Genomic DNA, 27,301 nt, shown 5'->3' with positions numbered 1-27,301 from the left:
ATGATTAAAAATGTATTTATTTAATACTGAACATTCTCGATCTTACTGACATATAACATGAACATGTTTCAGTACACTCAAAAGAAAGGAAGAAAGAGAAGGAACATGTTATGATATATAAAGTATATATACATAGATATATATATTTAGAGAGAAATATATAAAGTTTATAAACTAAATTATAATCTGAAATGAATGGGAGTTCCTGTGTTGTGGAGAATGAGTTAACATTTTGATGCGAAGTTTTTATCGTTTCACTTTATCTTGTGATTTCATGAGTCTTAATGACGTCACCCGGACTTCTCGCATTAATGCTCAAAGCGGAGGAGAAGCTGGGGGTCCATAGGGGCCAAGGCCCCCCTAGAGAGTTAATCTGACCCATTTCTGTGATTATAAGTAGAGACATATGTATATAGAGCAATTTTTAGCATGTATAGTATTGTATGTGTTGTTTGGCTGCAGTGTGGCTCTGCAAAACTACACAAACTAAATCGTTTTAGTTTGTTTGTCTTTTATTCTGAAAAAAAGGAACCGGAAGCGAAATCGGGCTGCTCCGGCTGGCAGAGTGCAGCAGTAGCCACTGCATTGACTTGCAGTTGCATTATGATTTTCCTACACTGTAATTTACATATATTTCAAATGAAATGAGTTATTGTCAGTGTTTGGAGTGTGCGTAGATGACATGGGGCATTGTGGACATTTCTTTCCCTCATCGGACGTGACTTCTAAAGGTGGGACACCGTCAGAAACTAACTACTGTCGGAGGCTGTGATAGCAGCTGAGCACAGTCAGCTAGCCTAAACATTCATGGTTAAATGTTTTCACAGTTTGAAATGAATATCTAGCCTATACATTGTTTCATCTTTTAACAAGTGAACACTAACCTAATAATGTGAAGGATTTAAGACAGGTAGCAAGGGTCAGAAAAGCAAGGAAACACATAATCTAAGCTAACGTCAACCTAGCTGTCGGAATCACCACTAGCTAACCGGGCAGTTGGGTGAAAGTGTTTGAGAGTATAATTGAATATAAGACACTTCCTTCTTCAGAGGAACCGACCATGAAACTGTTAATATCTATTTTTTTTTGTTTCACGTGACAAAACATAAACTTGTCATCACATTGTTTTGATAGCTTAGCATTAGCTGTAGTAAGCCTCAGTCGAAGAAGCTCTTTTAAGTGAACTTGCTTTTAAACATGAAATAAACCCCACACACAGCGGGAACTACTGCATATATTTGTTATAATGTGTGGTTGCTCATGTGGCGTTTGTTCGCTAACATAAATCATTTCCTACCACTGTAGTGTGTTAGAGCATCCTGTAACTCACACACACTATTTCAAGTAGGTGATAGTGTTTTGCCCTTGCTCGCAGTTCTCATCTCCGTGTTGAAATGATCAACAGCTTGTGTTCACAGTGTAAATACAGTCAAACAGTCAAAACTATTATTTGTAAGGAGGGTTGTGTTTATCAGTCAATACTAATGTTCAGTGATGGCTGACACCCAGTCTGAGAAGTCACTGAAAAAACGTCAGTATTATGACAACACACAATCACATTATTCATTTGACTGTTGAATGACTCCAAGCTATTCCTAACAACACATATGGCTGTGACCGCTGACATTATCTATATGTTGAAGTAACATCATGAATGGCAGGAGATATGGATTATAAAGTAATTTGGTGTTTCAGTAATCTACTGTCTCTCAGTCATAAACACACAGTGCTGTGATGCATAAAGGACTAGTATTGTATATTTAGACTCTAGGCTGCCTGTTTACAGGGATGTGTTACCCACATTGGACAAATTCTCTAATAAGATATTGAAAATCTATGGAGACCAGGTCTCCACCAGGCTGTGCTTTACTTCTGTCTCTTGCAGACTGGTGAAAGTAACAAATGAACTATTAGCTTTTGAGTTTCAGATAGATTTTTCATATGTTTTTGCCAAAGTCATCCATGGTGCATACCAGAATTTTGTAAACTTTTAGGGACTTAAGCTGCAACAATTAGCCGATTAATCGATTAGTTGCCAACTATTAAATGAATCGCCAAATATTTTGATAATCAATTCATTATTTTGAATCATTTTTAAAGAAAAAAAATTCTCTGATTCCAGCTTCTCAAATGTGAATATTTTCTGGTTTCTTTAGTCCCCTATGACAGTAAACTGAGTATCTTTGGGAGGTGGACTGTTAGTCAGGACAAAACAAGACATTTGAAGACCTTGGGCTCTGGGAAACAGTGATCAACATTTTTTTGACATTTTACGGAACAAACAACTAATCAGTTAATCCAGAAAATAATCGTTAGTTGCAGCCCTAAAGGACAGAGATGCAGTTTTCTCTGTGATACACAGATGCTTTCTCCTCGCCTCCTGACAACCCTCGCCAGCTTCTTACCATATTTACTGTTCAAGTTACTATACCATGAATTGTAGGACAGAATACTTTCAGTGAAGTATATAGATTACCATTGACTCCAAAGCTGTTAATTAGAAAACATAGTGTGTGATGTATTTATTTTTGCCAAAACAATAGTGAATAGCCCATTTTGAGAAAGACTGATTTTGTGTTGCACATCTTCTCAACCATATCTGGTAAATGTTTACACATTCATTTTCTAATAGTTTTGATTATAATCTTTAAGTTTCCAGCCTGCATCATGTAATGACTCTAATCTCTCCCCTAACAGTTACTGGCACCGTTCCTACCTTGGAGCAGAGAGAATAAATACAGATAAGGAGATGGAAACGACATCATCAGACACTGCATTAACAGTCTCAGAGAGAGACTGAAAGGGAGAGAAGGGATCCTCTGGCATATAGGCAAAAAGGTGAAGACAGAAAGAGAAAACATCCAAAGCTCTGAGCTGGACTTTCTAAAGGAAACGAAATGGCTTTCTTGGACAATCCAGCCATCATTCTGGCCCACATTAGACAGTCTCATGTGACCAGTGATGATACAGGAATGTGTGAGATGGTACTAATAGACCAGGATGTGGATCTGGAGAAGTGCCAGCTGGCTCTGGTGCCCGGCAGCAGCTGTGGGTCAACGGGGTCAGGCTCCCTGAGTGAGGGGGGCAGCAGTGTGACAGACAATCACGCCTGTGATCTCTCCCAGTCCATGGACATCACCTCCAGCTGGGACTTTGGTATCCGCCGGCGCTCCAACACAGGTAGGCTCATCTCCTGGTCAGACTAGTTAGCAGGGCAGGCTTTCTGTCAGGCACACCTTCCCCCCTGAGATTATGGTGGGGGGCAGCCAGAAAGCCTGTGCTGCACCTGTTTGGACGGGTTGTGTGTCTAATCTGGGCCAGGGGTTCAGTGAGGCTCAAGTCAAATTGTGTGCTTGAAGGTTGTTGCTTCACAGGTGGAGAGCATGGGATTAGATTCATTTTTTTGAGTTTTATTAATTGCTATGAGGTTAGTGGCACAGATCGGATTTTTATTATGCCATTAAGCAGACATGGGAAAGTGAATATATGTCAGTGGCTGTGGCAAAGGAGTGGGAGTCAAATGTCTTGGTGCTTGTTCTTTGCTCTGGACATTTTTGATTTTATTGGATTGTTTGACAGTAGAGGTATGTGGGGAATGACATGCAACAAATGTCCCCAGCTGGAATCAAACCAGGGATGCTGTGAAAGCACAATATGCACCTTAGAGCAGTAGGCCACAGGGACTAAGTGCTGACAGAGTGCACTTACACATAACATTGTACTCACCAAAGCAATAGCTGAGATCTCACGGCAACATGATTTGAATTAGGTTTGGTCACGAAACATGAGCAGTCAGACAGTTTGGAAGCAAACTTGTGTGAAAGAGAAAACAAAGAGTGAATGATAAAAAGATTATCCAAAGTATGTCATAAACATCCATAAGTTTACAGACCAACTTCCTGCTTCAACTTTGAACTTCCGTACTCACTCAGGTGCACCCGCTTTTAAGTTTGACCTCCAAATAAAGTGGTTTAGATGATCTGGATAAACTATTGGTTTGTTTCCAACCTGTCTGATCATCTGACTAGACCTTGTGATGTCACTGTGTTCCCACATCTCAGCAATTACTTTGGTGAGTACGAAAATTAAATCCAAGTTTTAATAAACTGGAGTTTTCCTTTTCCTTTTACTTTCCGCAAAGAAATGGTCAAATTGGAAGGTGGCTTGCAAATTCTATCTAGGGATTCCTACATTATTTTATTGTGGTGGCACTCTGCCTCGCCTGAAATAAAGAGTGCCTCCACCATGAAAATTATTATATTTTATGAAATATAATATTAGGCTTATTAAGCTGCAGGGAGAACAAGCAGTGGTGCTGATATAAGCAGTACTGCAGGTCAGACCCCAGACTGAAGTTAGTTTGATAATTATTAGCTATGTAGTAAGAGTGGCCAACCACTCCAACAAACCAAATCTGCAGCCCAAAATGCATTTTCCCCATAGACCACCATTTTAAAAGAGACATATGTAAATCTGCACCTGCAAACAAAGTGAATTATTATTGCCTGTGCTATGAATTTTAAACCCATGAGGATTTAATATCTGTACTTTCTCAGAGCCTAGTAAACACTGTTGGGAGGTGAATTTGCTACATTCATATCCTGAAGCACAGAGTGTGTCTGCTGTTTCTGTTTAATCTGCTGTGCCCTCCAAACTTTGATTCACTTTCTTACTTCTCTTCCATTCACTTTTTGGCTGTGTCAGTTTTGGTGCTGATCTTATTGGTTGTCCTCAGTGTGTCAGCAGCACTCTCACTTCTGTAGACAGACAATTCTACACTAGAGGAGAGAGATGCAGTGATTAGGTGTGTTTCCATCCATCTGTTTTTATTCGCATTTTTTTTAACATAAATAACGAAACGCTGAAAATTTGAAAAAAAAACCCTGAAACATCACAAAAAAGTTGTTATGCTTGGCTGAGGTGTAAAAGTTGGCGTATATAAGCAAAATGTGACAAAGTGCAATGGAAACAGACTTTGTCGTACATGAAGCATGTGTCTTTAACATCCACTGAAGAGACAAAAACAACAGATCTGTGTGGAGCGACAAGGAGAAGGTATCATTCCTCAAATTAATACATGAAACAAACAGAAATGCCATATTTCCATCATGTTTTCTACATTGTTATTCACCGTTTGAGGACATAATCTTGTTGTGTCCTCTTCTTCTACACTGGTTTAATGGCACCGACGTGACGATTAGCACCACCAGCTGTTGGTAGCAGCTATCTCGTCAACCCGACTCCAAAAATTTGCATAGCAGCAGTGGCTGGTGCTGAATTTCTATAAATTTTGTTGAAATTTGCGCTATATTTGGATGGAAACCGAGCTATTGTTTATTTTTCCCACCACAGAAAAAGTGGTTGCCAATAGAAGCAACCAAATTACAGCAAATATGCAGAGATGTAACATGTTTGTATGAAAGACAAAGTAAGTAAATGCGGTTACTTTGCTTATGATTTGATTAATGTGAAAATATCCAGCACCTGATAACCACCTTTATGAGACATTCTTTATACTAGACAGCAACTATTGGTCTGTTTTCATTTCAAGGACCATGTCAGAATACAAGGTTTGGTGTCATAATCAAGCTTGGATCAACAAATGAGTACACTGTTTGCAAGGCTGGGATGTGGGTGTAAAAACTGAGTATAGTGAGTCTGAATCAAATGAAAAGAGTGTTTTATTTGGAAGGTCAATGTGGTTTGGTTTGGTGTTAGAGGGAGTCCAAAGGTAGACAGCATGTCTCCTTTTGGCTTCCTTGATTCTTGTAATAAGTTTGGTGGAGTGCTGGTCATGGTTCTGGGTTCTGGGTAGAAAGCTGCAATCCTTTCAGATTGACTGAGATTTTGAGATTGAGAACTGACCTGTGGTGGCTGTCTCATCAGGACTCCAACAAGATAACCGTGAGAAACCCGGGGCTGCTGGTAAGATAAGAGGGATGAACAAGAATGTTTTAGACAAGTTTTATTTAATATAAATATCTGTGTACTTGACTGTCTTTATTAGGTGGGTCATGTCAGTCAATATCACATGGCAGACAGTCTCCCTGTGTTACCTTTTGCTTTGTGTACATCCTGTTTACCTGCATTAAATGTTCCTTTCTCTTCTTGTTGCTCTCACAAACCCAAAGAAAGATATGAACGTGTTTGAACCAAAGTGTACACTAAACTGGTATTTTAATGGTTTGGTTTACCTAATGCTGACTTTTTTCACCATCACCAGTCACCAGGTTTTCAGAGAATATTTTTTGCCTGTTTGAGTGTGACTGAAATGTAACAATTGTTCTCTTTTTTGCAGCCCAAAGACTTGAAAGGCTAAGGAAAGAGCGGCAGAACCAAATCAAATGTAAAAATATTCAGTGGAAAGAGAGGTCATCCTCCCAATCAGGTAGTGTTCCTAGCTCATTTTAAATACATACTGCATTGCATACTGCATACTTCTGAATAAGAAGGCTGATGAGACATTATTTCCTACGATATTATATTAAATAGTAATGATACTTTGAAACCACTAATAGTCCACTTGATCCATAGCTAAGGCTAGTGGTTACCTACCTGGGGTCAGGACCTTCTATGACAAGTCAAAGTATTTGCAATGGAAAAAGGCCTGTACTCACCCCTTCCATCTATGTGTATAGATTACAGCATCAAGAACAGTTGTAGTAATAAATGAAACTCATTGTTTGCTGCATTTTTGCTCTTATGCTTCCTGTTTAGTGGAGGATCTGGGTTCTTTGTTTGAAAAACGAGACTTTAAAGACAGGCCTCGGACAACAGGTACCAAATCTACCCTTTCACTGCGGCTGGAGCAGTGTCCCCAGCAGCTCAACAACCCCTTCAATGAATACTCCAAATTTGATGGCAAGGTGAGGTTTTCCACATCTCGCTCCTATTTATTTGAATCTTCTTTAAAGGAAACTTATATTTAAATGATCATTAAAATCATTTTGTAGACAAGGGAAAATAGGCAGATTGGTTTATTTTGCTGTATATCTGTTTGATTAAATGAACCCAATACTCCAAACCTTCATTCTAATGAACAATCACAGTTGAGATTTACAAATTTACAAAAACATCGATTGTGATTTTAAAATTTCATTGTGAAAGTAGCAGTTTTCTGTCAATTTAAAATGACAATTTTGTTCCTAAATAAATATCAATGGTAAATGTGATTTAATGAAGACTTAACTGCAACTGATAAGACAAAGAAGTCTACATTAATTCATCATATTACCATATATCCCCATAGTTACTGATCTGAACTGATTTAGTTGACTGGATTAATAGGAAATTATACTAATGATGATGATGATAACAATGGGAGTCTGGAGGTGGTTCACAGGTGGGAAGAGGGTGTTGCCCTCAGCTGTTCAACCTCCTCCTAAGAGCCTTTTTCTTTACTTTTGTCTCTTTGTTTTTGATTTTTATCCATTCATTGTTTTACTGATACAGATACATTTGCCTCATATACATACACAAACAAACAAATACAATGCCCTCTTGCACTCTACCCTCTGCCTGTCTGAAAATCTTTGTAATGTAATGCTTGTATGTTCCGTCATGTCTGTGTTCAATCAGCTGTTTTTGTGTTTTGTCTTGCTTGATCAATTAAAAAATGGAACCAAACAGAGCAGTGCAACATTTTGACATTTTTATCTCTTTACAGTCTGTAATCAGGGTTTTTCTCTGCATGATGTACTCACTGTCTCTTCTCCATCACTTCCTCACCTCTTAGGGTCACATCGGCACAACGGCTACAAAAAAGATAGACGTCTACCTCTCAATGCAAATAGCTCAGGAGAAAGTTCATCCAATGACTGTTGTAACCATCGCCAACGCCCGCGTCCATGACCTCATTGGGCTCATCTGTTGGCAGTACACAAGTGAGGGACGAGAACCCAAACTCAAGTGAGTACAAACACATTTCAGTGCCAGTTTCCTAGAAAGTCCTTTTCTGTGTGACACACTCTTCTTCTGTCTGGCTCTGTACTTGTCTGTCTGTCCCCCTCTTGTCTATATACAGTGAGAATGTGAATGCCTACTGCCTCCACATTGCGGAGGATGATGGCGAGGTGGACACTGACTTCCCTCCACTGGACTCCAATGAGCCAATCCACAAGTTTGGCTTTAGCACTCTGGCCTTGGTGGAGAAATACTCCTCACCTGGCCTCGCTTCCAGACAGTCACTGTTTGTCAGAATGTAAGTAAGAAATAATCCACAAATTTATGCAAATAATTAATATGTACATGAATATATAGATGTTATCCTGCTCCTGATTACAGGACTAATTTGCAGCATCATGCTGTTTGTACTGTATGTACCAGGACTGTAAAAATTAACAGATATCCAACTGAACAAAATACTATTTTACAGGCTCTGAAGGTTTCTGTGGTGTTTCCAAACAAATATTTGAAAACATGCATCATGCAGCATCTCTCACTATAAACAGACTCACTTGCAAGCTTAGCAACATTAAGACTACTGCAACACTCTCTGTTGGAGCCGGTGTCACAGCAGTACTCTGTCATTTAAAAAAGGTCGTGAACATGGAATTGCCTAGTCCTTGAATAAAAGACCCCCACTTTGTCAAATGTAAATTTCAGAATAAAACATTGTCTTATATTCGGGCCAATTTCACCAAATGAGAGATACTTACTACCAGTGTATAGCTGTGAAACTAGGGTGGGAGGTCCGTATGTCTATGAAGTCAGAATTTAAGAAGCCATTGGTATGAACAGTTAGGTGTCTTCAGTTGTACTGTTACAGGCCCAGTGCAGTGATGTTTATTACACTTTTCTGTCTGGATGATTGAGATAAATCTACAGAGTCATCTTTAACCTTTCCTGCTTCTTTCCCTTTTAGAAATGCTGCTCATGGTTTCTCTCTAATCCCTGTGGACAGTCTAAAGGTAACCATGAAGGAAATTCTCCAGAAAGCCCTCAAGAAGAGGAAAGGCTCACAGAAAGGCTCAGGTAATGACACCTTGTAGCATTAACACAGAGCATCTCTTTTTAGTGTCACTGTTGAAGCTATAGACAGACCAGATAGGAGTGCATTCTGTCTTTATGTATCTTCACTTCCCTCACCTCAGTTTGAGACATAAAATTGGAGTTGCATTTAAAACCATGTGTCCCCCTCTGTAAAGCCTTGTCTGAAGGTGAGTCCGTGTATGAGAGATGGTGATCAGGTTGTTGACCATTATCAGTGGCATACCTCCCAGATGGTAACTCAACCCTCCCACTATCTCCATACACACACATACTCTTATGTGTGTACACCCTCACACATACACAGTCAAGAGAGAGCTATTGTCTCATTTACATTTAGATGAGTATTGATCATTTACTGTATTTACTCACAAGACTCAGATTCTTCCTCTTCTCTCTCCCGTACACACATTCTCTTTTTAAAAGGACAATCCAAGGTCCTGCAATGTTGCTGTGTTGGAATAATTATGTATGTCTTCTCACTGGCATAGTGATCATGTGATTAGCTTACAGAATGTGATCAGCCGTCCTAAATGTCACTCCATACAGTAATACGTAGTTGCTGATACAATGCTACAATGTGTTGTTCAATTTACCTTCAATTAAGTACCTGATGTGTCCAAGGTTATTTTTATCTCCAAATCTTTGTATTATTTATGGATATGTACATTTTATATATTTATAGATAAGACTTAATTAATCACCAGGGGGGAATTCTAATGTTACAGCAGCACGACAGACAGTCTTAAGAAGAAGGAAACATAGAAAGAACTACAGTACCAGTCAAAAGTTTAGTCCTCTATGACAGTAAACTGAATATCTTTGAGTTGTGGACTGGTGGTCTGAACAAAGGCACTTGAGGGCATCACCTTGGGCTTTGGGAAACAGTTTTTCATCATTTTCTGACATTTTATGGACCAAACAACTAATTGATTAATTGAGAAAATAATCAACAGATTAATCAATAATGAAAATAATCATTAGTTGCAGCTTTAACTGGGTTGGTAAGGTATTGTAGTCTGAAGAGTTAAGCGCTTAAACTTAGTATCAGCCTGTGTGTACTTGTTTAACTGTCAAATGATTGTGCATGCTGTAGATAGCTCTGTAGCTTTCACATGGAGAGTATAGTAAGTTTATGGTGATAACCTCTTTTTCCTGAGTCATAGTCTACTTTCCTCTCTCTCCTCCTTTAAATGCCTTCCTAATCAGATGGTTAGTTAAGGATAACACTTGAAAGCACACAAAAATAGAATTCTAAAATTCTCAAGCCAACACCATAAAGAAATAGTGCTAAATTAGCGTCAGGTCCTGGCAGAAACGGGGATGAGCACGACTGACTAGAAGAGGCTGTGAAATATGATGTGCTGGAAAGCTGCAGTGGAATATAAAACAATGTGGCCTGTGCCAGTAGATATGAGAGTATTGAATGGTGCTTGTGCACATTATCAGGCAAACTGTGGTGACATTTGGGTAGGTGGTGACGGCGGGGCCTCAGATGATGGGCTGTGTTTGAACTACAAATGAGCTGCCAGAGCTCCGGGGAAGTGAGTGTGTGTGCTTGATGTTTGTACAGTATATTTTCTTTTTATTCCTCTACTGGGTAGATTATGTTGTGCAGACGTGGACTATGGGATGTTGAAAGGACTAAGAAATTTGTTAAGCCAAAAAGAAGGATTTGTATGTTGTATAAGTTATTTCCTTCAACAGAGCACATGTCCTCTGGTCATTAAGGTGGCCATGTTCAAAACAGTTTAAATGTCCATGCAATTGGAATTGTGTTCCTACAGGGCAATAATGACAATGATTACATTTGACAAAACTTAATACAGACTAAATGATTTTAATGGATTTGCACAGTTCAAGCAAGCTTCAGTAGTCTTCTAATTGATTTGATTTTATTACAGAAGGGAAATGAATGGAAAGCAAAGGCTGACTGGAACAGTGGGGAATAATACATCCATTTTTATAAACAGTACCATTTGCTAAATGGTTTGCTGTGATGCTGAGGAATAGTTTGACATTTTGGGAAGTACACTGAGGGTTAGAGGAGACGATTGACTCTTATCTCTGCTCAGTAAATATGAAGTTGGAGCCTGCAGCTTAGCATAAAGAATACATTTTTATTTCTATTTAATCTAAAGAATGGAAGCAGGAGGAAACAGCTAGCCTTGCTTTGTGGAGGGTTAACGAAATCCACCTACTCACACCTCTAATGCTCACTAATTAACACATCATATGTTGTTTGTTGCAAGATATTGTAACTATTGTATTGTTTGGGGGGACTATCTTGTCTGGAAGCAGTAACTTCCTGTAGTCTCTGCTGGTTGCATGGCAACTGTTCCCAACCAAGAAATAGTCCAGAACATAACCACTGTAAAAAAAAGACAATAGGCCTTTTCCCAAAATATCAAACTATTCCTTTGAGAGTATGTGATTAGTTGAAAATGTGTGAAAACATGCCAAACCACTGGTATGGTCTTGTAATCACGGTAGAAGATGTGCAGTGTTTCCTCGAGGTTAAGTGGTTTGGCCTGGCGGGTGGGGGGGGATGATTAGCAGCCACACATTTCTCTGTTCTCTATTTCTCTGTTAGCGTCTTCAGGTTATGCTAACCCATTGTTGCTAACTTTGGAGCTAACCCCCTTCATTTTTCCAGCAGTTGGGGAAACAACAGATGTCACTTTTCTTGGTCTTGACAAGTTGCTGGCATTTATTAACTGACACACTGTAGTCTGTACTGTACATTTACTGCCAGACTGACAACTTACTGCTAACCTTTTCCTCTGCCCCGCTCGCATTCACCGTCACTTTTCTGACGCTCGCTCTGTCGTTTAACCACTCACTTGCCTACACACTGCCCTATTCCTTAAAAGGAGCTACGCTGCCTAGAGTTTCCCAGACACAGATGTTGACTCACATTTCGAAACAGCGCTGCTCAGAGGCTCCAAAACGCTATTGATTTCTGAATGAGTGGATATTTGGCGTTATTTTTTGCATTTAAAAAAAATATTTTTTGCTCTGGCGGGGGTACTCGTTGGCCTGTACTGTTATAGGGGAAACACTGACGTGAATCTTTCCATTCATTGACTGAAGGTGCCATTACGTCAGATTGTTGAAGCTAATGATAGCTCAAGCAGCTAACATGCAAACACTGTCAGACATGAATTAGTCAATACTCTTAGCAGAAAACTAGCAATTTGTCATTATTACCATAACTGGCCATGGATTTAGCTGTTTTCAATAAGTTTAACATTGCTTTTGATGACTATACTTACTTAATGATATTCTGTATACCGCTGACATAATATCTTAATAAATGTGAGCCAAGTCTATTTAGCATTTGACTTTTCTCTGACTGTCTTGTTTGAACCTTGGACCTCAACACTAAGCAACTGCATCATTTTATCTGTGCCTGTTTATGTAAAAACAAGGTCAGTTTTTGATGATGCTTTGGATAAATGTATCTTATTTAATACTAGGTAGACCACAAATGAAGGCATGGATTTTAATTTCCAGAAAATGATAGCAATTTCATTTGCAGTATTGGTCAGAAAATGTACAATTAAAGGATAAATGTTTGACTGGTTGCTTTCATGTATGTGTTGCCCTTTGTGATGGGAAAAGGAAAGGATTGAAATGTTCCATTCCAGCCTAGCTCACCCTTTTTTGACCCTGTTGGGTCCACTTCCATGCAATTTTACAAAACTACAACATTGTCATTCATGGGAGAGCAAATACAGTAAGTAGTACTATCCCTTCATAGTGTCTCAGTCTCAGATATATTTATTCAATCAGAGAGACAAGTTCTTTAAGTCTCTTATGGATTTCCTAAGGCTGCATCATCTTCTCCTGAGCTAGTGGCTTCTGCAGCAGTGCCCATAGCAGTCAACAAGAGTAAAACCATCTCTCTGATAAAAAGCAGAATGATGGTTACTGCTTGGACCTACTCTTTAGGCAGTCCATTGTATTTATTTTATGTTTGTATTTCATTACTGAGGGCAGGTAATTGTATCTTGCTTTATCTGACCTGAAGAGGTCAAACAAAAGTGGGTCCACATTACAGGAAAGACTAGGAATCTAATAATGGACAGAGGGGGAGAGAAACAGACTGAATACAAGCTTTTGTTGGTCTGCCAAAAGAGGCTGGAGCTGAGGTGGAGTAGAACTACAGTGACCAAGGTAACATTGGTCTTTGATGAGTGTGACAGGAGCCAGAAAACTGGAATCACAGAAGAGGTCAAACCTTTTCACTTTGCACTCTTCTGATGAAATATCAATTTGTAAGACATATAAATGATATTTACAGTTATAGAGAATAAAATACATAATGAAAAAATGTAGGGGCTTAGTATGCTTCAAACAAAATGCTTGTTGGATGGTATTACAGTGTCTGAAACCTCCCTCCCTCGCACCTTCCAACATTGCAATTTGGTGGGTGCATCCAACATTTTTGGCAACTTTTTGACACAGACAATCCAACATGCCCCCTTTATGAAGTGGTTGGGACTTCTCTCAAGCTGTTTCAGGGTTCCTATGGATCCTTAAAAAGTCAATAAATGTCTTAAATTAGATTTTCTGAATTTAAGGTCATAAAATGTCTTAAAAAGTCTTATTTTTTAATTATGGTTGGTCTGAAATTGTAGGTGATGCCTGGTTGGATGAGAAATATAGCCTACACTGTGAGTGCAAGAACTTATTGTTTTACAGAGTGTTGTTGAAATTAACAATTCCAAGCAAATTATAATTAAAAATTTTCAAATTAAAATGTTTTTTTAACACAAAGAGTTTTATCTAATGTAAAGTGTAACAGTGGGACACAGTTCATCGCATTAGCCATTAATTTGATTACGTTATGTGATTTTACATCTATTGTTATATGGAGATACAAAAATATCCCTATTAATATTGTCAGATTGATTTCACACATAAAGCTTAGCCCAAATGTGCATTTGTTTTGCTGTGGAAAGGGTATTACATTTTTTTCTGTCAAGGTCTTGAAAAGGTCTTAAAATTTTAGCTTTAAATTTGATTTCAAAAAGTGTGCAGCAACCCTGTCTTTTTTCATTTTTTACACAACTACTTCCATCACTTTTTATGTGTACAACTGAGTGAAACACCATGGATACCATCTAGAAGACAGCCCAAAAGAGCAAGCTGCTTCCCCCTTTGTACAATTAATTAATTAATCAAGTATTGAGACTACAGAGTTACACAAAAGACACCAAGTTGTTGGAGAGCAGTCAGGGGGGCAGTGGGATGCAGCCAGGAGGACGCTATCACAGCAGGCTTTCAACTTGCCTACAAGTGTGGCTGTTTGCAACAGGTATAAACACACAGCATTCAGACATGGTCAGACAACACATCAGACAAACTGTTTGTATGAAGCATACTGAACTCCTGAAATCGCCAGTGTTAGTAGATCATAGAGGGTTATGGGTAATGGACATTTGCATTTGCAGTTTTTTGTGAGGAGGCAGTCTTAGGGGAATGCAACACTCTCTGGGACAGACTGGATCTTTTTCCTTACTCAAATTGACATGGTAACACAAAAACTAATAACTGGAAATTTGGGGACTGAAAAAAGGGATCACAGGTCAAAAACAGTTGAAGAAACTGTCTTTGACACAACAGTTATTAGAAACATCAATTTATCCAATATGTGTGCTTGTTGCATGTTGTTTACATGGAGATACCTTGTGTTTAATCTACTGTATCTGTTCAGTTTACAAGTGTAAGTTGTTTATAACAATTTGAGTGTTTGTGTATCTATCATTCCTATTGGTTATCATCACCATTCCTGTTAGCTATGGTAACATTGTACTCAGCAAAGTCAATGGAACACCTTGACACCACTAAAAAGAAGTTAAGAAACATGAGCAGTCAGTCTGGAAACAAACCAACAGTTTTTTCAAATGATCATATCCACTTTATTTGGAGTTAGTTTACTTTAACCCAAACCCTACCCCTAACCAGTTTAGGTTTGTGAGTACAATCTTATTATTATCCACAGGACTTATGGCCACAAACTGAACTGAAATAACAGAATTATCCCTTGAGATGGAGCATCAATAAGAATTACAGTTGTCCCCGACCAACCTCAAAACTTTGAACAACGAAAAATTTGGTGTGTTGCTGTGTTCTGACTCCATCATTCGCCAACAGGGCCCATGTATCGTCTGGAGAAGCAGACAGAGCCCAATGTTGCAGTGGATCTGGACTCTACACTGGAGAGCCAGAACACCCTGGAGTTTTGCCTGGTCAGGGAAAACAGTAAGTAATTCAAGTAGGTCAGTTGTGTTCCTGTACTGCCTTGTCTCCTCAGCTGGTTACTCTCTACCAGCTGCACTTCACCTCTAACCTGACAGGAGGTATAGATTTAATTGTTTGAGTTATCTCAGGATAGTTTGGGTCCTAAATGAGTCACTCTCAAGTTATACTGTAGATCAAAATCAAGACTAAGGTTTTTGTTTTTTTTCTTCTTTCTCCAGGCTCTAGGGGAGAGGAGAGCTCAGAGGAAGACCCCCCTATTGACATCACCACAGTCCAAGACATGCTGAGCAGTCACCACTATAAGTCCTTCAAGATCAGTATGATCCACAAGCTGCGCTTCACCACAGATGTTCAGCTAGGTACATACTGCTTACTACAGGCTAACCCCAACACGCAGAATCATCTTTCTCCTGGTTTAACTCTAAAGTTACACAAAAGAACCTTTGGTCTAGGAAATATTCAATATAATGGATTGCAGTTTACAATGACACTGTTGGTAGATGTACAACTCCAAACAGCGGGTCCTTGATTCTGGACAGAAAAAGACAAAAGAAGCTTCTAATTTTTCTCTGGCAACTGTCAAACACCAGCTGTAATGACAACTAGTGCTAGCAGATTTTATCAGCTGTAGTTGGCTAGCAAATTAACCTGATAAGTTGGTTGGAATCTCAGGTTGGCATTTTAATGGCTGACTCATTTAAAAATGAAAAACAGCTTAAGTGTTCTAAATATGCGATTGATGGCTACATACCTGATATCATGTTAAGTGTTGTTTAATGACAGGCAAAAAGTCAGCATCCTCACCAGCTGATGATCCATGTAGAACATAAAGGAGCAATGTTCTTGTATTGCAGGGTAGAGCTAGTTAGTGCTAGTATTATAGTACAGTACTATGTACATTATTATGTAAGCTTTTTCTAACAGAACTCAAAAGATAGTGTAGTTAGCTAATGATATGCTAATTCTTGACCTTAGAAGTCTTAGGTCACTACTGTAGCTTGTAATTTAGGTAGCCAGGCATGCTAACAGTAGCCACTTACATTAGAACAGACAAACATACTGTTCACAGTTACTATTAGGTTTCATCATTTCCCAGACCTCCATGAGGATGAACAGCCCAGTTTGATTCCCAGTGGAACACTGATGCCTGTCTTTTGATTGACAACTGGGTTTATCTCTTGTCTCTTTATTTCCAATTCCTCACATTCAACGATGTGATTGGCAGCTGACAAACCTGTCATACAGCAGTAGCTGTGTGTCTGTGTTTGGCTCTGTAATCCATAACTCTGCGACTTTAATAAAGATCATGGAAGTGTGCTCAATACAAAGCCTATAACCAGATTCACACAGAGAGATGCTCTATAATGTAAATACACAGCTGTCACCACTGGTGGCTTTGATGAGCTTGAGGTGTCCCCATTCTGTCGAGTTCCCCTGTTTCACAGGCCTTCACATGCTGTTTTAGTTTCCTGTTTTGTTGTTTTAAATGGTAATAAACTGGGACTGTCAAATGAAACTTGGCTTTTCAAAGAATTTACAAGTGCACATCAGATTCACAATGGATGTGGCATGAGCATGGTGTACATACAATATTTAACTATTAACTGCTTTATCAAGTTCCTATAAAACAACACAATGCGAAATAAAAACAGTGGAAAACAGTCAATAAGAGTCTACAGCCATGTTAGCAGCTCTGTGAGGATGTACTGAGGCACAGCAGTGCTTTGATTTAAATGCTAACATTAGCATGCTAACATGCTCACAATGACATTGCTAACATGCTGATGTTTAGGTATAATGTTTACCATGTTTAGTGTGTTAGAAGGCTAACATCTGCTAATTAGCACTAAACACAAAGTACATCTGAAACTGAAGGAATGTTATTAGGTTTTCAGGTCTGAAGTCACAAACCAAAGTATTGGAAAAATTGAAATTTTGACCTGATAATGGCGCTAGATGAAAAGTCAGTGAACCTCCAATGGTATTACAGTTTTAGTTTGTCCTGAGGGGAAAACAGATGTCTGCACTAAATTTCATGGAAATCCATCCACTAGTTGTTGAGATATTTCATTCAGAAATGTCAAACTCATGGTGGTGCTAGAGGAAAAGTCAGACCAAAATCAGTAGTATTCATCTGCTGTGGACCATGAATGTCTGTATAAAATTTAATGGTAATTCATACCATAGTAGTCTGGTCCAATATATTGCAAGTCAGCTGTCCAATAATGAGTGATTATCATATGTATGAATGTATTTCCATTCACAAACTGACATGTAGCTTCCTCTTCAGGCATTTCAGGAGAGAAAGTTGAGATTGATCCTGTCACCAATCAGAAGGCCAGTACAAAGTTCTGGATTCGGCAGAAACCCATCTCTATCGACTCAGACCACCTCTGTGCCTGTGACCTTGTAGAGGAGAGAAGCCCCAGTAAGTGGACATTGGAAACAGTCGCTCATTTATCATATCTGTACACAATTCACTAGAGAAACCACCTCCTAGAAGCAGCACCTTTTCTACCTCACTGTATGTTTGCACACATCCAGATACATGCTCAGCACAGCGTAGCAGTCACCGCTTTAATATAACTTTTTTACCGAGAACACTTGTTTGAAAGTGTTATCGGTAAAAAAGTGTGAAAGACAAAACATACATTTACAGATTTTTATTTTTTGTACTTCCTACTAAACTGAACACAATACGACATTTCATGATCCTTTCCTGTTTCAGATTTACAGAACCAAATACAGTAATGTCAGGCCCGGAAATCATTCTGTTTAGGTTTTAGGATTAGTAGCTGTTCTGTAGCTTTCCATTATATTGCATGATCTTCATGCTGCAGATGGAGTTTGCTTAGGTGTCATGGAACTGTAGATGTTGACATTTCCATTCTTTTTTTTGCCTTAACTATTTAACAATCAGCAGGCTGAAGAAGGGCTCGGCCTGAAATGTCTGTACATTAATAAAAAGTCACAGTGTGCCGTTCAAGCACCCATGCATGACATTTCATGGAAATAGAAGAAGTGACTCGGGCACTGTCTTTATGTTTACATTCTTTTCTGAGCACCACAAGGACTTCTCGTCCATACTTACTTACAAGTTCACCTTGTAAGAAGCAGTTGACCATAATAATCTCACATCTAGGTTCATATAGTAGCTGTTCTGGAGCTTTTTATAGCATCTCATATCTTATTCAACAAATGGAGTTTCTCCATGATCAACTCTCACTGAACACAAGCTTTGGCCCTGGTCCTGATCCTAGTCCTTCAATACTTAAGTGTTGAGGCTATTTGGCATATTAAATAACAGCTGTAGACAACGAAATTGTATTTTTCACAAGCTATTTGATCCCGCTCCTGTTCAAAACGATCAAACTATCAAGTTTAACTGGAAGAACTGTGGCTCCTGAAATTGATGTGACACAATCAGCTAGACAGAAGCTTGTATCACTGCTGCAGAGAGCACTTAAACCAGACAATAGACATGATTAATTTTTGCCCACCATCAAGTTGCTCACAGAATTAACGTTGGTTAGCGACAGCTGATATGATCAGCCTCTGTTGATGCTTGTCATTTTCACCAATGAAAGTGGCGGTTGGAGCCAGCTAAAAATGAGAAGCTGCTTTCTGAATGTTTTTTACACTGATACTCTTCACCAATGAGAAAGAAAGAGGTAAGATGACAGACTTGTTAGCATCTGAACTCAATGAATCTGTGTATTTCGCCAAATTTGTGTCAGAACTCACTCGCACCTATGCACCTAAATAATTTTACACATTCACGCACTCTAAGATCCCATTTATACCTTGCATTTACAGTACACCTTGTATCTAGATATCCTATCTGGACAAGGAAAATTGCCTGTTAATGTGTAAATGCACTAAGGTGTAAATGCACTAAAAATGTGATAGGAATGCAGTCAGATAGGCCAGACCCCATCTGAAGGTTTGCTAACATTGTGATCAGATCTCAGCAGGTGTAAATGCAGTGCATATGGTGTGGCCACATTCTGAAGAAGAAAATCCACCCAGCAAGTTGAAAGGTCACCTAACTCCACCTTTTCCTGCTATCTTAAGCAAGCGGGGCAAAAGATACAAGTAGCAGCATCACTTCCCTTGATCTAGGATGTGCCGTGTTTGTTGCGCCATGCATATTAAGATCCGATCACAATGTAGGTAGAATCAAGATAACACAAGCGCTTATGAATATCAGGTTTAAATACAAAGGCTTATGGAACCAGATTTATATACCAGGTGTAAATGGGGCCTAATTTTCACTCAGTAGTGAAATGCTGTACTGTAGAACCTAGCTGTCGTAAAGGAGAGCAGGCTGAGGTGGACAGCAGAGTAAAGAAAGGATCTACATTTGATCGGGTTTAGTCGATACAGATCCTTTAAAATATGCCTGGATCCTTAGATGGGCTCAGGTCATCTCTAGTCTTAAATATTTGCAGTGACATTTTCTGTTGCATGATCAGTGTGTAACAGGCTGAACAGGATCTGTTTTAGGTAACTGGATTACATTTTATCACATTAGAGCTGACAGATCCAGTGAAGGAATAAATACAGTCACATACTGTAAATATTTACTTTGCCTTTTTTGTCATGTAAAGATATTTTCATATTAAGTATCATGCCAGTCTCTGGCTTATTATAGCACCTTCATCTCCCACGATAATCCATAAAATTCAGCCTGCCAATCAATTTGACAATTTACAAAATCTTGTTAACAAATTTGTGTCCCATGAAGAATCTGAAGGTTTTTCCCTCTGGATTATTTACTTTTTTTATCCTGCACACATTCCACAGCCAGTCCTCTTCCTCAGCTCTGAGGAGATATGACACTTCCATGGTGTACCACTCAGATCACACAAAGACACGACTGAAGATGTGCAGACAGGGAGAGAAGGGATGATGGGTAAAGCGATCTGTGCATCATTTTTCATCGTCCATTTCTGTATCATTAGGCATGTTTCCTCTGTGTGTTACAGGTCACGCAATATTTAAGGTCACCTATCTCAGCAACCATGACTACAAGCCTCTCTACTTTGAGTCTGATGCTGCTACTGTCAATGAAATAGTACTAAAGGTGAGTTATGGCTGGATGTCTGTGCTGTGCTCTGTATCCGTTTTTGCAAGGACACAGGTTTAACAGTTAGAGTTAGTCTGGACATAAAAAACTCTTCTAGCCCATAATTCTGCTTTTTATGAGCTGTTTCAGGGTGCCATGATTGGCATTTGTTCCCATTCAAATATCATTCAGTGACATCTACTGGATATGACAAAGCAAGTGGCAGCAGAGACTGAAAGAGATGGAAGACCAGTCTGTACAATGGTGGAAGATATAAAGTACATATTGTACTAAAGTAAAATTTGATACCAGTATTTAGTAAAAGTAAAATAAAGTAAATTTATACCGGTACTTCACTGGTAACCCTGTGTTGGCAAATTTTTCATGGGTGCAACCCGCATACTCAGCTCTGCTGCTCATCCCACAAATGCATGTTCCTTACAAATGTGGCACCATTTAAAAGGGAAATAAACAGGCTTTCCAACTGTATAAGATTTATTGCAAAGAAGCATCATTACAACAAAGAAATAATCTACCAAACACAAATTTCCTTACTTTTTGTGCTAAGTTTAGTCTTGGTTCAGGAGTTGTAGTTGTTGGTACATTAATAGACACTTAAAAATGTCCTTTATACCTACTTACAATGTTACCATGATGGAGATCATTTTGATAATGTAATGTAATGATATTTCATTATATCTATGGTGAAGGCCTGTGAATGTCAAAGATAAAGTTGAATGTTTCAAATGAAAATTTTAGAACTTTTCATGAATGAAACACTATCCATCAACAGGTGAACTATATCCTGGAGTCGCGGGCTAGCACCTCAAGGGCCGATTACTTTGCCCAGAAGCAGCGGAAACTGAGCCGCCGGACCAGCTTCAGTTTCCAGAAGGATAAGAAGACTGGCCAGTAGAGAGACTGAAGCTGCTCAGCCACCTGTCTATCACAGACAGACACACAAACAAGGCCTGACAGTCTTATGCAGAGACAGTCTCGGGCTTGAAATGAAAAGGAGAGTGACAAAGGAAAGTCACTTTTCACAGGGACAGAGGAAGAGAGCGACGGACAGAAGACGGTCGGGGACATGTGTCTCAGGCATCAGCTGATCAAGGTGGTAGCCTCTGAGGCTACGCACTAGAAAGGAGTCCACAAGCAAAAACATTTCTCATTCTTTTTCTAAAAAAGAAAAAGACAAGAACAGAGGGTTTTGGATGTCATGTTGCCGTCATTTATTTGTTCATTCACTGCCTCTGAATTTAAGCTCCGTCCTCTAGGATGGATTTGTACAGCTTCAAGTTGGTTATATACACCCAACAAACATGAATCAAAGCTACAAACTAAATCTTTGCTTCTGTCTTTTATCTTTAACAGATCTAATACAACAGCGTCAAAAGAAACCATCACATTTTAATGTCATTTAATTGCAATTAATTTTAAGGCATTTTGCATTCAGGATTTGAAATTATGACAAAAATGAAATAGTCCTGCCTGGATTTTTAAACATAATTTCCCTCCTGCCCTGAATCCAGATAGCAAATTCTTGGAAATGATCTATTAATAGTGTTGATTCAGGGTGTTTTGGAAGGCTCTTATCATCATGAAATATTTTAAGGTTTTTGAACAAAAATATTCATCATATGAAAGCTTTGAAGACACAGCTACAGCTAGGAGAAATGGTCAAATTAGTCTTAGTGGATAAGTCATGAAGGGTCACCCAGCACACAGGGAGTGACACCAGGAGACATTTGAATGCTGCTGTTGTTCTTTATCCCTGTTCACAGATTGTACTTGCTCTGCAGTGACTGTAGCATACAGTGTCATCACTCACTGGGAGTTTGGGTTCACACTTCACACTTTTTGAAGCTAGAAACTCTGCAAACGGCAAGCACCATGGCTGAGTGTAATAGGTGGATACACCTGTCAATCAAGCCAACACACAAATACAAGCCTCTTTAAAGGGACAGTTTGCATTTTTTGTGGGAATGTATGAGATAGTTATCCATAGTCAGTGTATTACCTGCAGTAGATTTGTACCAGCATGCTCCCAGTTTGGAAAAGCAGACAGGAGTACCGGCACGGAAGCTAAGTAATGTACTGCTGTGGACGAGGCCAGCAGCAAAACGTATTTTAGCCACCTAAAAAAAATCAATATCAGTTTAAGTGTACATTGTATTTAGAATATTTTCACCCCTTAACCTTGCTGTCAAACAGCTCTTTCCTTTGGTACTACATCTTCTCAACCATAGACCTTCCATATTTCTATGCATGCTGCTCACTGTATTATACCGCAACAGCACTTTCTGACCCAAACAGAGCCTGGCATGTGTAGGAATACGGAAGTTCTACAGTTAAGAAAATGTAGTGCCAAAGGAAAGGGCTGCCTGACAGCAAGGTAAAGCAGTGATTCTAAATATAGTTGATATTGATTTGTTTTAGGTTTTTATCTACTGCAGGTAATACACTGACTATGGATAACTACCTCATACACTTCAAAAAATGCACTGTCCCTTTAAGCTTTAAAGGAACCCTGTGGAGTTTTTGACCACTAGTGGTGTTCCAAAGCAGTCAGAAGCACACATCTGGCACAATACACCTTCCTGCTGACACTTTCACTCTGTTCCATTGACAGACAGTTGGTGGCAGTGTTCCACCATGGAATGTAACAATGCTCCAGCAAAAGGCAGTGAAGAAGACTGCTAGGCAGTTTAACAATGCAGGTTTTAAAATATTTTAAAAATAGAATAAAAATGTTTGTTGCAGTGCATTCCCACATACAGATACAAAGTGGCAGACTCGCTTGGCTTTCATGAGCCTGAAGCTTGTAAGTGTATGTGCGTGGAGCGTATAATCTGTGTAATCAGCTCCTGTTTTATTTTGTTGCCGCCATACTGGCACATGACCAAGTAGTTCATTTCCTGAATGATGTTTTCTGTTAAGAAGTTTCCTCATTCAATTCCCAGTAGCTTGTTGAAGTTGTATCAGAGACAGCTCTGATCGATAATTGGGAGAAATGAATCGAACCTCCCTCAGCTTCCCCACATCACAGAGACTTTTTAGTCTTTGAGTAGTAAAGCCACCTTGTTTTTCAGGGTTCTTCACAATGAGTGGCGTCCTGTCACATCTCCAGTGTGTGGGTGCATATGTGTGGATAGGGTTTTAGACCTCAAGGACGCACTAAATGTGGACAGAAGTGTTTGGTTGTAATAAAACTCCACAGGGCGATTATTTTTAGTAAATTCAAGTCCATCTCAATACAACAGAACACACACATGCCACATGTACGTTGGAAGAGTTATTGGTCGCTGTACTCATTCCTGCTGTCCATGCTGGTTGTGATGCAACCTCATTATATGGGTATCCCAATATGTATGTATGGGATTGGGGGACAGAATCCACAGTTGTAGTTCCGTGAAAAAATGCATTGTTAAGTGCAGCTAAAGCTCTTCTGAGGGTTCAGCGTTCTGATTCATGCAGGTCCTTGCAGCTTTGTGGATGCGGTAAATAGAATTTGAGCCTTTAGTCAAATCTAAAGGGTCTCTTAGGCCTGGAAGTGCATGTAGGTTTACTGCCATCCTGGCAACAAATCTTCGTGTGACTAAGCTGAATTTAGTCGCTTAGATCACTTTGTTTGTTTGTTTTTTTGTTGGTTTTTTTGTGTTCTGCACCCATATATGATTGCTGTGGTCAGATCTGCCCGGAGTCTCATTCAACCAGACTTAACAGTGCAGGTCTGAAAATGCCCTAAGAATGCATTTTTGGACGTGAACTGCAGATTATTTCCTGTATTTTACAGTGTAATTGCAACAGGGAGAGATAATTTCACAGCCAGTTAAAATGTAACCTACCCTTAAACATCATATTGAAACAAGAGAAAAGACTGACTTATTACTCTTTAAGTTTCTCATTCACTTCAATGTAATCAGTCATCTTAAAGGTGTCTAGAGGCCAGTGGGTTAAGTGCAGGTCCAGGCACACTGATAGATGTCAGCATTCAGCCGTCTCTGCTCTCTGTGGACAAAAGAACAGTTTCTTTGTGAGAAACGGGATTACTGATTGATCACGTGTTTCACTGCTTTACACACTGTGCCAGTGTGTACATTTCTCTGCTGCTAAGGCCATGAACTCGCCTAATGTTACTTGAATTTGAACCTTAATTCCTGTGTATCTACACATAGCAGCCAGCAGGTAAAGAACAAAGCAAAAATAGGATCCACTGTACAAGTGACTGAGCAAGGGTTACACTGAACCTGTGCAACTGCTCTTTGGTGAATGTTTCACACAATACTGCCATAACTCTCTACACACCAGTAGCTTTACAAACTAACAGAGTGGCATATATCCATGGGAGTTCAATGCCTTCATAATAAAAATCAGATAGTTTCTCTCAATTTTGACTTTCATATCTCATAATTATGACGTAGCACATCTTGTAACAATGGAAGAAGAACCTCATGTTAGGAAATGTTTCAGAGATATTAGAGTAACACTTTATTTAATGATTGCCAATATTTCTAATATTTAAATTTCCTGGAAATTAACCTAACTAATTCCTTGGATATGGCTTCAGTATGAAATTTGGTTTTGGGTATAGGGAAAATGAAGTGTCAAATTGCTATATTGACAATTAATCACATTTAATTGATTGGGAATAATTAGTGGATTATTTAGATTAATAGCAATTATCTGCTAGTGTAACCTTCTTATTAGTCAGGTCAGCTGACTAAAATTTGAGCATGAAAGTTCATTTTGACCTTGCAAATAGTCTGACAAAAAAAAAAAACTTTCACTCAAGGTCCAGTTACTAGTTTTCAGGTCATGTTGTGGGAGTTGGTTGATTATGTGTATCAATCAAGCAAACATCATGAAGACCACAAGTTGCAATTGAAACTATTACTTCTTTCTTAAAAACTTAAAATAAATCACTTGGTACTTCATATATGTATGTATCGATATTTCTTGTAATTGGTACCAAATTGAATAGTTCTGTACAGGAACCGTCCTGTGTAATTATTAAGAAATAACAGGACCCATAAGAGTAAGTGTTATCATTTTCCTCACAATGTACAGACTAATTTTATCATAATTAAAAGGTCAATACATAATTATGTCATAATTATGATATCTGAAATTCATAATTATGTGGAAACATCTTTTTTTGTGTTGAATACAATGTGTTTCTGTATATTTCTGTGTAAAATGTATATCAGTTATTTTGGCCTGTATAAAGTATCATTGTCATGTAGATTTTTATTAGTTTTATCTTTTGTCGGGCAGCCAGTGGCGCCTGAGCCAAAATATTAGTTTTGGACGCTGGTTTGTGCATACTGCCTCATGGTAAGCATGGCTATGTTCAGAGCTGTGGCTGAAGGTCTCAGTATGCTTCAGACAAACTCGTTTGTACAACCTGTCTACCTGTCGTCTGAATAGAAAGGTGTTTCTATCTGTTCGGAATGTCCACACTCAAGGGCAGGATGAAACACCTGAAATGATAGCCTCCTGATCTCTCTCCAACAACTCTGTCTTTTCTGCGACTCTTTGTTGTCTTGACGCCATGAAACACACAAATGGGGAGAACCTCCCAATTCCACCTGTGTTTGATGAGTGCTTTGTTTGAAGCATACTGAGACCGTAAGGCTCCTTCTGCATACAGAAAGTTCATGTTCTGGGTTCATATCCAGCCTTGAGATCATGAAGACCTCCAGTTCAGTATGTATACTTCTCTGTCTCCCTCAGTTTTCCACTGTCAACTATTAAATAAAGAAGACATTTAATGAGGATGCACAGATACTGGAATTAGGACTTTTGTATGTTTGCTCTGTTGTAGTTTTTCTTCAGTTTGTGTCATGTGCATGATATCAATGATGAAGAGGCTTTGAAAGTTTGGCTTTTAAAAAAGTAGCTTTTATTTTATTTATTTTTCATTTCATTCACTTATTTAATTCTGTTTTTTGATTAGAAATTTGCAGTATATGAAAAAAAGGTCATCTGTTCAATTTTAAAACAAACATTACAATCTAGATTTGTGTTTCTACACCTTTGAAAATATTTTTTGACATTTATAACGATTCTGTGGTATTCATTTTGTCAATCGTGTTAATCTGGATCTCGGTGTCATTAGTGTACACCTTGGTCAGGAGTGTATTATTCTTTTGCTTTGCCACTGTATGATATATCAGATGCCCATCATGAATGTGACATATATTATTGATATTTTTCAAACTTTCTTGTTTCTAACACCAGATGCAGTGTCAATACAGTGGCAGTGGAGCCCTGTAAATGTTGCCATGGGAACAGGCATGCAGGTTTTTAAACAAGTAGTAATACTGCCATCTAGTGGTCAGATACCTGGTAATACATCTTCTATTGGCAAAAATATTATGTATCTCACACCATGCCTATGTTAACAGCTCCTGATCCATAATGTTCCTGTCATTATTCTGTCAGCTCCATCAAAGAATTTGTTTTTAGAGTCGGACTCTCCTTACTTCTCCCTGGGCCTTTTAAACACTTTGTTATATGTGAGTTTTTACATCCACCGGTGTTTCCAGATATTATAAGGCAGTTTTTACCTGTTGATGTAGGTGTCTCGGGCTGCTATATCCACTTACCCACTCACCAACTTACCTCATTTTTAACCACACTATCAGCACAGGTCTAGGGATGGCAGTGACAGTAAGTCCACCACTTTTCTCTAGACCAAATTGTCTCTGCTGCTAACAAATACTAGCATGCTTATATACAAAACTAAGATGATGAACATGGTAAACATCAGCACGTCTACCCTAACCCTAACATTAGTACACTTACATTAGCACTTAGCTCAAAGCATTGCTGTACCTAAGTAAAGCCTCACAGAGTGCTTCAGCACAGCTGTAGACTCTTTACTAACAGTGTGTACAAAATCAGCCTGAAAAATGTATGACTCAATCTAAACGGTGAATTTTATATTTATTTGTCGAAATGTATATGTAA

General features: G+C 38.8%; 1 protein-coding gene across 1 annotated transcript; it reads left to right on the top strand.

Annotated features, from left to right (window-relative positions):
* The first annotated feature begins 537 nt into the window (after nt 1-537).
* Nucleotides 538-26,122, top strand: mapkap1 (MAPK associated protein 1). The gene is made up of 12 exons (XM_042395048.1): nt 538-731; nt 2,698-3,180; nt 6,299-6,388; nt 6,718-6,866; nt 7,736-7,908; nt 8,024-8,200; nt 8,864-8,973; nt 15,151-15,258; nt 15,477-15,617; nt 17,549-17,686; nt 20,247-20,344; nt 21,120-26,122. The coding sequence occupies exons 2-12, from the start codon at nt 2,898-2,900 to the stop codon at nt 21,240-21,242; spliced, it is 1,590 nt and encodes a 529-aa protein (XP_042250982.1). The 5' UTR covers nt 538-731; nt 2,698-2,897; the 3' UTR covers nt 21,243-26,122.
* Nucleotides 26,123-27,301: the final 1,179 nt, after the last annotated feature.

This window comes from Thunnus maccoyii, chromosome 19, assembly GCF_910596095.1.
Source record: "Thunnus maccoyii chromosome 19, fThuMac1.1, whole genome shotgun sequence".
In the NCBI taxonomy this organism is placed as follows: domain Eukaryota; kingdom Metazoa; phylum Chordata; class Actinopteri; order Scombriformes; family Scombridae; genus Thunnus; species Thunnus maccoyii.
This window is presented reverse-complemented; position numbering and strand designations above follow the sequence as displayed.

Bases quoted from the DNA above. Each gene is read 5' to 3' on its own strand.
- mapkap1 (XM_042395048.1), top strand. From the start codon at position 2,898: ATGGCTTTCTTGGACAATCCAGCCATCATTCTGGCCCACATTAGACAG. The intron at 6,389-6,717 runs GTAGTGTTCCTA...CTTCCTGTTTAG, and splicing joins GAGGTCATCCTCCCAATCAG to TGGAGGATCTGGGTTCTTTG. The intron at 7,909-8,023 runs GTGAGTACAAAC...GTCTATATACAG, and splicing joins GGACGAGAACCCAAACTCAA to TGAGAATGTGAATGCCTACT.